This window comes from Corythoichthys intestinalis, chromosome 18 (genome assembly GCF_030265065.1).
Source record: "Corythoichthys intestinalis isolate RoL2023-P3 chromosome 18, ASM3026506v1, whole genome shotgun sequence".
NCBI lineage: Eukaryota > Metazoa > Chordata > Actinopteri > Syngnathiformes > Syngnathidae > Corythoichthys > Corythoichthys intestinalis.
The window spans coordinates 30369180-30384824 of NC_080412.1; the positions used below are offsets into that span (position 1 = coordinate 30369180).

The window sequence follows — 15645 nt, forward strand, 5'->3', positions numbered from 1 at the left end:
TATACTCAGGTGCAACTTATAGTCCGAAAAAATACGGTACCAAATATTATTAATTTTTAAATTAATGGCAATATTTTATGTGTTTCTAGTAAGACATTTCAGTAAAAGAGAACAATTGTGGCCTATTAGAGCCTATGAGTCTTTAAGTCCGAGGTTCCCTTTAATACATTGGTGATGCAGGTGTGATGTTGTAAAATTCCAAATCGTCTGTGAGTGTGAGCAGTCCCAGAATGTAAACAGCGGTTGCACATGTGACGTTTGAACATTTTATGGCGCAGGCAGTGACATTTTGACTGTTAAAAAAACTCAAATCTCCAGTCAATGTATACAATTATCGATTAATTTCTGTACATTCTAACAACACTATAAAATGTTACATACTGTGCTGTATGTGACTTGCCTGATGTTGACTAACACCTGATCCAACCATAGAGTATGTTTTTGGATTAGTGATTCCTGATTCCTGTTTGGTTATATCAGTTCTATCAGATATGAAAAACAACACAGCTAGACTAACAAAATCAACATTTTTACAGATCAAAATCTTTTGAATAGCACAATAGCTGAATGGAATGCTTCCTTCTTATTATTGCAATCTTCTGTAACCCTTCAAACTGCTTGGCATTCATGTATAAAGCTTACTTTACATTACTACATTCCCCCAAAAATCTCACATACACACACACGAGAGAGATCGGCCAACACAAAGTCGTTGCACATTGGCCACGCGCTCCAGATAACCGCCACCTCCGCATAGTATCTCGGCTGTCTTTTATCATCTCATTACAGCTTACGGCGTCCACTCCGGAGGAAGGACAGGGGAGAATAAAACACCGCAAAGGCTTTGACGGATGGTAAATATAAAAGGGAAGACACCTTGTCTCCATGAACTTATTACATGATCACATTGTTGACAGAATGACAGAACAGGCCTAGAGAAGGAGGCCTACAACGACAATGAAGTAAAACTCTTAGAGTAAGTGACAAAAGTTTAAAATTGCCCATAAAGGCCCAACCTGGCTAGTCTAAATTAAGCTCACTGGCTCAATATTGTTCTATGGTAACAAGATGAAACATGATGCCAGAAAAGTAGTACTTACAGTGGGGCAAATAAGTATTTAGTCAATCACCAATTGTGCAAGTTCTCCTACTTGAAAAGATTAGACAGGCCTGTAATTGTCAACATGGGTAAACCTCAAACATGAGAGACAGAATGTGAAAAAAAACCAAACAGAAAATCACATTGTTTGATTTTTAAAGAATTTATTTGCAAATCATGGTGGAAAATAAGTATTTGGTCAAGACCAAAAGTTCATCTAAATACTTCGTTATGTACGCTTTGTTGACAATAATGGAGGCCAAACGTTTTCTGTAACTCTTCAATTGGTGTAAAAAAATCAACTGTGGGAGCAATTATTAGAAAATGGAAGACATACAAGACCACTGATAATCTCCCTCGATCTGGGGCTCCATGCAAGATCTCACCCCGTGGCGTCAAAATCGAAGAACGGTGCGAAAAAATGCCAGAACCACATGGGGGGACCTAGAGAATGACCTACAGAGAGCTGGGACCACAGTAACAAAGGCTACTATCAGTAACACAATGCGCGCCAGGGACTCTAATCCTGCACTGCCAGACGTGTCCCCCTGCTAAAGCCAGTACACGTCCAGGCCCGTCTGCGGTTCGCTAGAGATTATTTGGATGATCCAGAAGAGGAGTGGGAGAATGTGTTATGATCAGATGAAACCAAAATATAACTTTTTGGTAGAAACACAGGTTCTCGTGTTTGGAGGAGAAAGAATACTGAATTGCATCCGAAGAACACCATACCCACTGTGAAGCATGGAGGTGGAAACATCATGCTTTGGGGCTGGAAGGAGTTCAAAGTCCGTGTTGCCCAAAGACAGCCCCAAAACATCACTGTTCTAGAGGAGATCTGCATGGAGGAATGGGCCAAAATACCAGCAACAGTGTGTGAAAAGCTTGTGAAGAGTTAGAGAAAACGTTTGGCCTCCGTTATTGCCAACACAGGGTACATAACAAAGTATTGAGATTAACTTTTGGTATTGACCAAATACATATTTTCCACCATGACTTGCAAATAAATTCTTTAAAAATCAAACAATGTGATTTTCTGTTTTTTTTTTCCCCACATTCTGTCTCTCATGGTTGAGGTTTACCCATTTTGACAATTACAGGCCTCTCTAATATTTTCAAGTGGGAGAACTAGCATAATTAGTGGTTGACTAAATACTTATTTGCCCCACTGTATGTGAAAATGAAAGTCCTCAGCTCAATTCAACATAGCTTTCTGGGATCAAGATTGACAGCAGGATTGTAGCAAAGCGGTAGTTTTCTCAAAATCAAGAATTATTGCAACTATTTGGTCATGGCTTGTGTTTAAAAGTAATTTGACTTTTTGTATAACTGTCCAAAGGAATGTTTTTTGCTTTGGTTGTTCAAGGTTTCAATTAAGTGATATTTAAAATTTCGATCATTTCATTTTCTGGTTGTAGCTTACTCTGATCTCTGCCTAGTTGAGCATTCCAGACCGTGTGTCAATGATCACGATGTTTGGCGAAAAAGTCTCTGTGATGACACGCGCAGAATTATAATTATTGTGTTTTTAATCACGCCCTCATCTTCCGGTTCTCCTGCCACACAGCGGCCTGGCCTCCATTTGCCTCATGGCAGATGGGGTGGGGGGCTTGCAGAGGTAAGGGGGTTGACGAGATGAACACGCGAGTGCATCCTGAGCTGATCACGCACTCCTCTTAACTTTATTTCTGGCAGTCAGGGAGACATACTGTAGATTCTTAACATAAACGGTGGAATAAGAAAGGAGGATGATTATAATTGCCCATTCAAAGACAAGCAGGGCAAATGAAATGACGCACAGGTTTCGTAATTTACCTCTCATGTAGCAAGGATCAAAACTGAAAATTTAAGTCTGGAATACAAATGTAAAATATAGTTGCACCGATACCATTTTTTGGCCCTGGTACCTGGCTGTGCAGTATCAGACGATACTGATACCATACCGATACCACTCGTTGCTAAACCTAAACCTGACATGTTGAAATCAATTAGGGAAACTGTAGAATTTCATTATTTTGTTTTAATAAATACATTTATATTTACAAAAAAATAATCCAATGTGATGAATTGATCTATGCTGGTTTTGATTTTCTTTTTTGCTGTTGCTGGACATCTTCTCTTTGTTCTGAAAACTTTGTTTCAGTAGTAGTGTAAATATATTTATAGTGGGGCAAATAAGTATTTAGTCATCCACTAATTGTGCAAGTTCTCCCACTTGAAAATATTAGAGAGGCATGTAATTGTCAACATGGGTAAACCTCAACCATGAGAGACAGAATGTGGAAAAAAAACGGTGAAGAGAAAACTGGCCAGACAGCTTGGGGAATTTGTGTATTGAAGATTCGTTCGCAATTGCGTGTTTTGCATAAAAAGTACTGTTAAGAACATGAACTGACTGTGCAGAGACATAATAAACACTGGGGAAGGAAGGTGCACAGACCTCAATAAGTCTGGCAAAATCTTCTATCATGAGCTCTTGCACTGGTTTCAGGGAAAAAGCAGTGTATTGTTGGTTGCTGTTTATATTAGTGGGAAGTATTATATGGCTACACTGTAAGCCTGTAAAATGTCATTTTGAGGACATTATGGATTGTACAAATACAGTGGGGCAAATAAGTATTTAGTCGACCACTAATTGTGCAAGTTCTCCCACTTGAAAATATTAGAGTGGCCTGTAATTGTCAAAATTGGTAAACCTCAACTATGAGAGACAGAATATGAAAAAAAAAAAACAGAAAATCACATTGTTTGATTTTTAAAGAATTTATTTGCACATCATGGTGGAAAATAAGTATTAGGTCAATACCAAACGTTTATCTCAATACTTTGTTATGTACCCTTTGTTAGCAATAATGGAGGCCAAACATTTTCTGTAACTCTTCACAAGCTTTTCACACACTGTTGCTGTTATTTTGGCCCATTCCTCCATGCAGATCTCCTCTAGAGCAGTGATGTTTTGGGGCTGTCGTTGGGCAACACGGACTTTCAACTCCCTCCACAGATTTTCTATGGGGTTGAGATCTGGAGACTGGCTAGGCCACTCCAGGACCTTGAAATGCTTCCTACGAAGCCACTCCTTTGTTGCCCTGGCTGTGTGTTTGGGATCATTGTCATGCTGAAAGACCCAGCCACGTCTCATCTTCAATGCCCTTGCTGATGGAAGGAGATTTTCACTCAAAATCTCTCGATACATGGCCCCATTCATTCTTTCCTTTACACAGATCAGTCGTCCTGGTCCCTTTGCAGAAAAACAGCCCCAAAGCATGATGTTTCCACCCCCATGCTTCACAGTGGGTATGGTGTTCTTCGGATGCAATTCAGTATTCTTTCTCCTCCAAACACGAGAACCTGTGGTTCTACCAAAAAGTTCTATTTCGGTTTCATCAGACCATAACATTCTCCCAGTCCTCTTCTGTATCATCCAAATGCTCTCTAGCGAACCGCAGACGGCCCTGGACGTGTACTTTCTTCAGCAGGGGGACACGTCAGGCAGTGCAGGATTTAACTCCCTAGCTGCGCATTGTCTTACTGATAGTAGCCTTTGTTACTGTAGTCCCAGCTCTCTGTAGATCATTCACTAGGTCCCCCCGTGTGGTTCTGGGATTTTTGCTCACCGTTCTTGTTATCATTTTGACGCCACGTTTGGAGCCCCAGCTTGAGGGAGATTATCAGTGGTCTTGTATGTCTTCCTTTTTGTAATAATTGCTCCCACAGTTGATTTCTTTACACCAAACGTTTTACCTATTGCAGATTCAGTCTTCCCAGCCTGGTGCAGGTCTACAATTTTGTCTCTGGTGTCCTTCGACAGCTCTTGGCCATAGTGGAGTTTGGAGTGTGACTGACTGATGTTGTGGACAGGTGTCTTTTATACCAATAATGAGTTAAAACCGGTGCCATTAATACAGGTAACGAGTGGAGCCTCGTTAGACTTTGTTAGAAGAAGTTAGACCTCTTTGACAGCCAGAAATCTTGCTTGTTTGTAGGTGACCAAATACTTATTTTCCACTCTAATTTGGAAATAAATTCTTTAAAAATCAAACAATGTGATTTTCACCACCCCCCCCCCCCCCCCCCACATTCTGTCTCTCATGGTTGAGGTTTACCCATGTTAACAATTACAGGCCTCTCTAATCTTTTCAAGTAGGAGAACTTGCACAATTGGTGGTTGACTAAATACTTATTTGCCCCACTGTATACACGGTATACATACCGCATATCCTATTACAATGTCCTTATACCTCTGGAGAATGAAGAATTGGAGAAAACAGTTTGAACACCGGATAGACGATGTAACAAAACACTCCTGGAGGGTTTAATCCACATCTTTAGTAGTCTAAATCCAAGGCCATTGAAAGTGACTCTAATTTGTTTTAGTGACAAGGTGAAGGCCAAGGCAGAGACAAAAGCTTTACGCAACCTGTCTTTTTGGTGAGATCGGTAAGTAAGCCTATTTGTCAGGTAAATAAAGCCCTTCACGCACTCCAGTCTGAGCATCAAGGTGACTCCTGCACCACCGGCAGCACTCCGGCACACCATTCCTCTACTCCGCTGCGCTTCTCAGCGGGAGTTCAACTGAACAGATCCGCTCACTGCTGATCTCCGAGGGGGAAACACGCTGCATGAGTGAGCAGTGCTTACTCTGGAAGCGAGAGCTGATTCCAAAGGTGGTCGGCGCCACTCAAGGGAGATGTCTCTGCGACACAGGGAAGCGCTTCTACTAAATGTTTCAGGTTTAGATTTGGACAACAGGGTATTCGCTCCTAAAAGCCTTGGTTTTCCCAGGGCTGTAGCTTCAGTTCAGTGTGTTGCCAGAAAACACACAAACTGCAGTGGCGCCTTGACTTACCAGTTCAATTAATTCGATTAGTTTTTTAACACTATTCACTCCTATTTGAATTTAGTTTTCTCCATTTACATGAACTGGAATGCCATAAATGAAAATTGGACACCCAATGTGTCATTGTATTTCAAACCAGCCATTTTGGACATAATTGAAAATCTCCAACATTCACAAGTTCGTGCATCCATGTGAACACAATTTGTATTTTCTTAAGCTTGTATCTGTTGTTTTTATATATTTTTAAAAAACATTTCTGTATTTTTCAGATCATAAGCTACTACTTTTTTCTCATCGTTTCTACCCTTTTATAAGGAAGTGGTTTATTTCTGGATTTTCTTTCTTTTTTTTTTTTTTTTTTTAACTGACGGGCTTCATATTTTCTTGTTAAAAATAACAAAAAATGGAAAATTTGAGATATTAAAAAAAAAAAAAAAAAAAAGGGCTTTCCAAATCAAGGGCGTAGGTTTGGTCTCAATATTGCTAGGGACGATATAACCGCATAACCTGCATGTACAATTTTTAATGGGGACAGGATATTAATAAGACAAAACAGATTGGGTGAACGGCGGTCAGGGCTACATTTCTCACCAATAACAACCTAAATGATTTATGCAAAATCATAAAGTCAATCTGTATTGATTTAAACAAAAACAAAAAATTGCAGTATAACGTCTTAATCTGATAATTTTTCTTAAACCTAGTCGAATAATTTTCTTCATCTTGTTTTGAGTTTTAAGGGCTAGTTAACAGATTAATGCGTCAGATTCTTCCACTTACTTTTGGTAAATATTACCATTTGCTCTTATTAAGCCCATACATCTAAAAGTCAGTCATTTTTCACCTAAATCAAGAAAAAAAAAAAACTTTCACACAATGCTTTGAACAACCTTCTTAAATTAAGATAATTTCTGACAAACATTTTTTTTAAGGATTAAATATGCAAACGTTTTGCTTAAAATTAGTCTGTTCAGCTTATTTTCAGTTAGCTATTTTTCTAATTTTAAATAAAATCCAAGCCAGTAAAATCGACTTGAAGCACTGGCAGATAATTTCACTCATTTCTAGTAGATTTACACTGAATACAAGGAATTTTAAGTTTATTTCTTTTTCTTTTTTCTAGTTTTAAAGAGGTCATTTTTGCAGTGTTTATTTATTGGATCAGGTGATACACCGTTTGATTCAAACCATTGTTTTCGAAAACTGCTAAAGAAACATTTTGAAAACTTCCAGAATATACAGTATGTTTGGATTTTATGAGGAAATTTAAATTGCATTATTTGAACTCAAATTATATTTGTATACACCAGAAATGCAAACTCGTTAATCATCTCTTAAGTATCCAGGAATGAATGGGAAAAAAAAAAAAAAAAAAAATATATATATATATATATATATATATATATATATATATATATGTATATGTGTCTTAATACCACTCAAAATTGTCTGTCTAAATAAATTAAATACAACAAAACAAAACTTGTTAGTCAGGTAATAAAAAAAAATAAAGCTTTCTTTCAGGAAAAACATTACTGCTTTTGTCCACAAGCACAGCAAAACTCAACAAAAAATTAAAGCTCCTTTGGGCTGCTTAAGGACCACATAAGCAAAATAAAAATGAAAACTAGGGAGAAGAGGGTAAACCTTGGTACACTAAATTTCTTACAGCTGAGCAGAGTTTACTATATTTCTCACAGTTTAATTAACGTTAACAAAATAGAAAACACATACAGAAGGACACTTCTCCGAAGCAACTTCCTACTCCGTTAGTAAGTTCAGACAATTTAATGTAAAGGTAATGCTAAACTGTGATGCAGGTCGGACTTTCAGTCGCAAAATTAGTGGTGCGTTTCACAACAATTACGTTTTACATAACTTACAGCAGGCTGCTGGCCGAAAAAAAATTCTAATATCCCTCCCAAGTAACGTAATTCTGTACTGTGAGAGTTGCGTGTGTTATGTATGCGTGTGTGTGTGTGTGTGTGGGGGGGGGTGTCAAGTCATTAGCCAATCAAACGTGCGTTTGAGGAAAAAAAACATGGAATGGCACATTCAGCAAGTGAAAAAGGGGTAAATCTAAGTCTAAAAAAATAATTCACTTAATCATGGTAGGGTCAGTTCTATCGTTACAAAAAATGAGAAGACAATCTAAATGACCTATATAACTAATCACATTATCTAATGCAAATAAAGTTGCTTAAAAGTTGGTGGGGACAATTTGAGCCTCCTGAAAAGTTGGTAGTTTTTTGTCCCTACCGTCCCTGAGCAAACTTACGCCCTTTATCCAAATATTTCCATGACATAGCTCTCAGTTGCTACACTAGCATTGATAAAGTTTGCCAAAAGCTCATCAGACTTACTCCAAAACAGGATTTTATAGATGAATATGCCTCTCTCTGATACTGCTGTACAGTATATGCTGCCACAAAAGAACAATTTTAAATGGATGGGCATCCACTATTTGCAAGGACAAGAGAACACAAGGCTAGCATTGAGTAGCTGTTCTCAACTGGCACTCGGAGGACTTTATTGCCATGGTATGCGACAACAAAGTTACTATATTAAGGCTAGCGCAAGTTAAAATGGATTATATATCTGCAAAAGCAGTGACCTGTTATTGAGTTAATTTGTTTTTAAGCAATAAAATAAATATATTTTTGATCAATCGAATATTTCTGTGTAACATCTATGTAAATATCCAATGTTAAGATATGGACACCTGCAGCTTCTAGTCCGGTTTATATATGTGGATTTATTTCTAAAATTTTGTGAAATTTGGCCATTGCGGCTTATAATAGGGTGCGCTTCATAGTCCAGAAATTACGGTAATAATGTTTTCAAGAGACACAACTCAACTAACTTCTTCTTTGAGAGCAAATGCAATTATATGTCATATAACAATATAACACAACATAATTGAGAAATAAAAGAAAGCTAAACTGTACAAAATAAAACGTATTGCTTAGCATTTAGTAGGCTGGGATTGACTCAGATAACATCAGCATTACCCATCTGCATTACCCTGCCTGCTACTGTTGGTCATGTATTACCTTATTTTAAGGTCTAGCTATCACCAATCTACCGTATTTGCACCTTATTTCATGGTCTGTGCATGAGATTCCTCTAGTGTGGTTGAATGCCCTTGAGGTGCTGCGGCAAATTGAAAAAGAAACGGCGGTCTGGTAGCTACATTGGTATGAAAGTATCTGAACCTTTTGGAATTTCTCACATTTCTGCATAAAATCCCCATCAAATGTGATTTGATCTTTGACAAAATCACACAGATGAAAATACAGTGTCTGCTTTAACTAAAACCATCAAAACATTTATTAGTTTTCATATTTTTATGAGGATAGCATGCAAACATTAATAGAAGGGCAAAAATAAGTTACTAAACCATGTACCTAAGGAGACTTAAAGAGCAATTGAAACCAATTTTTCCCCAAACATTTTAAGTCAAGTGTGTGCCTAATCACTAATGAGGGGTTTTAAGTTGCCCTGCCCACTATAAAACACACACCGGGTAAGAATTGTTTTGGTGAGAAGCATTGTCCGATTTGTATGATGGCTCGATCAAAAAAGCTGTCTGAAGACCTGCGATCAAGGATTACTGATTTGTATAAAGCTGGGAAAGGATACAAGGCAATCTCTAAAAGTCTGGATGTTCATCAATTGACAGTCAGACAAGTTGTCTACAAATGGAGAGTTTGGCACTGTCGCTTCTCTCCCAAGGAGTGACCGTCCACCAAATATGACGCCAAGAGTTCAGCGCAGAATTCTCAGAGAGCTAAAAAACGAACCCTAGAGTGTCTGCTAAAGACTTACAGAAATCAGTGGCACAGTCCAATATCTCTGTGCACACATCAACTATATGTAAAAAAATGGCCAAGATTGGTGTTCGTGGGTGGACTCCAAGGAGAAAGCCATTGCTGTCTAAAATAAAACATTGTTGCTCATTTAATGTTCGCAAAAAGGCGCTTGGACACTCAACAGATGTTTTGGCAAAATATTTTGTGGTCTGATGAAACCAAAATTGGATTGTCTGGGAATAACACACAAAGTCATATGTGGAGGAAAAATGGAACAGATCACCAACATCAACATCATCAATCATCTCCACCGTGAAACACAGTAGAGGGAGCATCATGATTTGGGGCTGTTTTGCTACCTCACGGCCTGGACAACTTGCAATCATTAATGAAAGAATGAATTCAAGTTTATCAGGATGTTTTGTAGAAAAACACTGCCAGACATTTGAAGCTAAAAAGAGGATGGATGCTGCAACAAGACAATGATCTAAAACACAGAAGTAAATCAAGTTCAGAATGGTTTCAGAAATACAAGATACACCTTCTGGAGTGGAAAGTCAAAGTCCAGACTTGAACCCCATTAAGATGCTGTGGCATGACCTAAAAACAGCGATAAATGGTAGACTTCCTGTTGCTACAGGAAGCGTCTGGTTGAAGTTATTATTGCTGCCGGGGGGGGGGGGGGGGGGGGCTAAAAATGTTCAATATGATGGTTCACTTATTTTCACCCTTCTGTCATTGTTTGCATACTGTCCATATTAAAATATGAAAACCTATAAATGTTTGGGTGGTATTAGTTAAAGCAGACACTGTTTTTCATGTGTCTGATTTTCACAAAGATCAAATCACATTTGATGGGGATTTTATGCAGAAGTGTGAGGAATTCCAAAAGGTTCAGATACTTTTTCATACCACTGTAGCGCAGTCCATAAGAGTTTAGCACGTCTGCCAAATATCATGCGCCCAAAACATGTTTCTTGGGACTATAAAAAGTTCAAATGTGTAGATGTTACTGTCGATTTATTGTATGTACGTTTTGCCCTGCAATTGACTGGAAACTAGTCCAAGTAACTTACTTGATAAAGATAAAGGTAAAGTGCATAATAAAGGGCATGTGGTAAGGAAATTTTTGCGATAACGATTTACTGATCTCTTCAAAATATATTAATTTTAGGCAAAATAAATGATAATGATTGGCCCTTGTGAAATTTTCTGGGTTTTAACGTCCCATAATTGAATTTGGTTGGTGTGCAGATGAAGTAAATAAGATACTTATGGGGCCTCGCTTATTTATTCAAAATCAGGGGAGTTCATAGACGCTCACCATTAGTGCCACATTTTGTAATTGTGCTGACAGAAACCAAGAGAGAGTAAAAAAATAACAAGCTGTTTCCATCAGGCTAAACTAAGAGCATGATGAAAGATGTGACACAGACATGGTAAGTCGCTTGGGTATCAGTCTAAATGATTTAAAAATTTAATTCTACTTTAAAGCAAAGAGCAAACTTCTTTAAACAATGCAACGTCCAAACAATTATCAGAACCTCCATCTTCTCCTCGCCATCTGTGGCTCATCTGCACTTTCCAGAGGCTTGACGCTAACCAAATATGACTGCGAAGGATGTTAAGTGCATGTAGATGAGCGGCCAGAGTAATCGCAACCATCTGTAAAAGCGACAAGCAAATTGTCTCGGGCGACGCCTGCAAGGGGATTCCTTAATATTTTTGCAAAATACATTTTTACTCAAATATGAGTGCATTACGCTGGATCACCGTGACCGATGGGGGTTTTAATGCATAAAATTTTTGAGGGCGGTTTATTTGGTATCTGGGCCTTCAGCAGGAACTTAATCCACATCTTGATATTACCATTATTATCATGTCAACGCAATTATGGAAACCATCAATAAGTATAAAGAGACTAAAAGATACCGTGCAACTGTGCCATATAATGTATGTAATGTGGAACAGCTAAAAATCATTATTTATCTAATAAAATGTCAAAAAAGGAACACATAGGAATTCAGGTTGTAAGTGAATATCAAGGTTTGTGATTAAAGTTGTCCAATATTATGGGGAAGCCGAGGATTGTTAGCTAGCAGCTAGCTAACTAACTACTAACTAGCAGCTTTATTTAAGTAGTGTTTTTCAGAAAATTAAGATACGGCATGTATGTGCCAAAGCTTTTTATGTCGGGTAGCCGAACAAAGCATTTTAAAATGATATCGGATAATATCGACATCAGTTTTTCATTATCGGTTTTGGGCCAACATGAATATGCCTTCGAGGTGAATGTAGAAGCCTTCTGCCTTTGTACAAGGGCTGGTCACAGCTTAGCTCAGCAGTTATGCTTATTGACCATTAGATGTCTCCTGACTAAGATGCTTGCGATTTGTTATGTGAGCAGAACTTTTGTATTCATGGGCCAAAAATTAAATGAACCATAAATGATTGAAAAGTAATGAGTATGTTAACCCTTAGATGCACAGGTTAATGGACCTTACACTCTTCCATAAGTGGGTCAAAAATGACCCACCTATGGAAGAACCTATGTGTTTTTATGCCATTTTGGTGAAGAATAATCACTTGTATATTAATTAGTATGATATTTAGGGCCACACAAGAATGATTTTATGCTTGAAATATCTTTATGATTCAATTAACATTTTTTGAGAAAAAAAAACAGCAATAGACTTCATCCTTCCTTGTATTTTATCATCAATGATGAAAAGGCTCCCATGCATCTTTTTGGTGAGATAGCGGTGCTAAGCCCTTGTGGAGGCACTAACTGATTTCTGAGGATATTGTGGCTCTGTGTTCTGCCCTGGGTGGGAGGTAATTCTCTCTAGTAAGAGCCCTAACAACTCTTTCTGTTGGCCATGATTTGGACACTCTCTTATTCAGAGGACACATAAGTGGAATCTTATGAGTCAGATTGATCTTATTCAGTTGGATTTCCAGGTGGACAACTGCCACTGCCACCTGGACAATACTCCGGGTCCACATCATCAGAAATTTCGGACACTTGAGTCCAACCCCGTCACTGCCTCTCCATCATTCAACATCGGTACGACCATTTCAGCTGTAAATCTAGCACAAATTCGATTTTTTTGTGTTTTTCCGACCCGACTGAACGAGAAAAGTCACATAAAAATGGACCATTTTCAAATTCGATCCATGTGGTTAAAATCCCATCATGTGGGATTCAGAATGTGGCTGGGGTCCGAACTGTCAAGTCCCCCAAATTGGAATTCATGCAGCAATTAACATCAGCAAAGAGCGAGACAGACAGGGTGCTATGGTAGCGGTGCAGCTGTGCATTAGCATTAGCGCCTAGCTTGAACACTGCTTTTGGGGAAGGAGCGGGCTTGACAACAGTTGGTTTTCTCTCTGCTCCAATGCTTCTGCGCATGCGGGCCAGTTTGCATTAGCGTTAGCGCCTAGCTTGAACACTGCTTTTGGGGAAGGAGCGGGCTTGACAACAGTTGGTTTTCTCTCTGCTCCAATGCTTCTGCGCATGCGGGCCAGTTTGCTCAGCGCATCGCGGACTGCGAATTACAGCGCATGCGTGATCCTTGACAGGCTCAATGGACAAAGGCAGTCTGAACGGGTACGCCCAAAAAAGATATGACAAAAAAATTGGAATTGTGCATTAGGACCTGCGGTATGAACCTAGCCTTAGTTAGCTAGCTAGTTATGAAGTAGGTTAATTTGTTGATAAATAATAATGAGTCATGAAAGACACACACACACAAAATACTATATGGACATAATACTTACAGTACACGTATCAGCTCTTGCTGTGTAAAATAATCTTCTTAAGGATGTCACTTTTTACATACCTAGTCTGTGTGGTCCACGGTAAATTTATTCCTGACAGCCAAAGTTGATAAGAATGAATGATTCACATTGGATTCCACAGAAAATGCATGTGGGTCATTTTTGACCCACTTGTGGAAGCTTGGGGTAGTAATACAAAAATGACAATTTGTTCAAATGTATAAAAAGTTCATCAAAAATTTGAATGGCATTATATCAAAAACATGTTTTTTGAGGAATACCTGGAATATGAATTGATAACAATTTTTCATTCCGAAGATATTTCAAGAAAACAACCTCACCGGGTCATTTTTGACCCACTTATGCATGTAAGGGTTAAGTCCACTGCCACATATATCGGTACCGGATTTTTGGAATTGGACAATTGTACTTGTGATAGTGTTTCGGCCTGCTGGTCACCTTAAGGCTTCCGTGGGTCACGGATAAAGAAAAAAGTGAAGGACGGACCACTCACCCAACACACGGAGCCTCTCTGCGCCCACCACCACCTCCTGCTCGTCGGCTGAGAAGAGGAGCTTGCCTGACGTGGACTTGACCTCGAACATCTTGCCCCGTGCTTTGAACCCACCGGATCCTAAGAACGACAAACACACAAGATGACACTTCAAATTAGGGGTGTGACAAAATATCGAAATGGTGATACATCACGCTACTTTGTATCCCAAAAGTTTATCGATATGGTCCTGCCAAGAGTCGATATATCGTTTTAAAAAGGTGTTACTGTTTTAAAAAAAAAAGGAACCAACAAGTTGCTACCAAAATCTTCCATTTCCCCACTAATACACCAGGCACGTCTATGGCGCATCAACGTCGCCGGCACTTCAACGCACCATTGACGCTCGCCGCCAATTTCCACAGGACGCGTTTTACGAGCAGAGCGTCTATGGAGCGGTTCGATCGGTTCATGCGAGGATTGCAAGATCGTGCGAGAGTAGAGGGTATTTAAAGATAACAATACAACAGCCATATTTGCCTTTCAGACCCTGCTTATTGGTCTTTCTGAAAGAAAGAAGAAAAAAGAAGTCCATTGGCTCATTGGCTGCCACTGACCACCAATAGACGTTCAATCCGTTTGAAGTGGGAGGGACGGCAGCAACAAGTGAATGCTCATTCGCTGCCACTCTCCCAATTCAAACATATTGGACGTGTACAAGTGATATACTCATTCCAGTTCACAGCCGAAGGATGAAACAGCTTTTTTTACTCTTTAGTAGTCGTTTTGTAATACAGTGGGGCAAATAAGTAATTAGTCAACCACCAATTGTGCAAGTTCTCCAACTTGAAAAGATTAGAGAGGCCTGTAATTGTCAACATGGGTAAACCTTAACCATGAGAGACATCATGTGGAAAAAAAAAAAAAAAAAACAGAAAATCACATTATTTGATTTTTAAAGAATTTATTTCCAAATTGGAGTGGAAAATAAGTATTTGGTCACCTACAAACAAGCAAGATTTCTGGCTGTCAAATAGGTCTAACTTCTACCTTCTAACGAAGTCTAACGAGGCTCCACTTGTTACCTGTATTAATGGCACCTGTTTGAACTCATTATCGGTATAAAATACACCTGTCCACAACCTCATTCAGTCACACTCCAAACTCCACTATGGCCAATACCAAAGAGCTGTCGAAGGACACCAAAGACAAAATTGTAGACCTGCACGAGGCTGGGAAGACTGAATCTACTATAGGTAAAACGCTTGGTGTAAAGAAATCAACTGTGGGAGCAATTATTAGAAAATGGAAGACATAAAAGACCACTGATAATCTCCCCCGATCTGGGGCTCCATGCAAGATCTCACCCTGTGGCATCAAAATGATAACAAAAACGGTCAGCAAAAATCCCAGAACCACACGGGGGGACTTAGTGAAGAGCTGGGACCACAGTAACAAAGGCTTCTATCTATACACAATGCACCACCAAGGACTCAAATCTGGCACTGCAAGACATGTCCCCCTGCTGAAGCCAGTACACGTCCAGGCCCATCTGCGGTTCGCTAGAGAGCATTTGGATGATCCAGAAGAGGACTGGGAGAATGTGTTATGGTCAGAAGAAACC

The 15645-nt window shown here is 39.1% G+C and overlaps 1 protein-coding gene across 3 annotated transcripts in view; it reads right to left on the reverse strand.

Annotated features, from left to right (window-relative positions):
- sgcd (sarcoglycan, delta (dystrophin-associated glycoprotein)) overlaps positions 1-15645 on the reverse strand; it is a 357132-nt gene that overhangs the window by 83637 nt on the left and 257850 nt on the right. For all 3 annotated transcript variants that reach the window (XM_057821021.1, XM_057821019.1, XM_057821020.1), the window contains one exon: positions 14043-14162. In XM_057821021.1, the coding sequence (XP_057677004.1) occupies positions 14043-14162 (120 nt within the window). The remainder of the gene's footprint in view (positions 1-14042; positions 14163-15645) is intronic.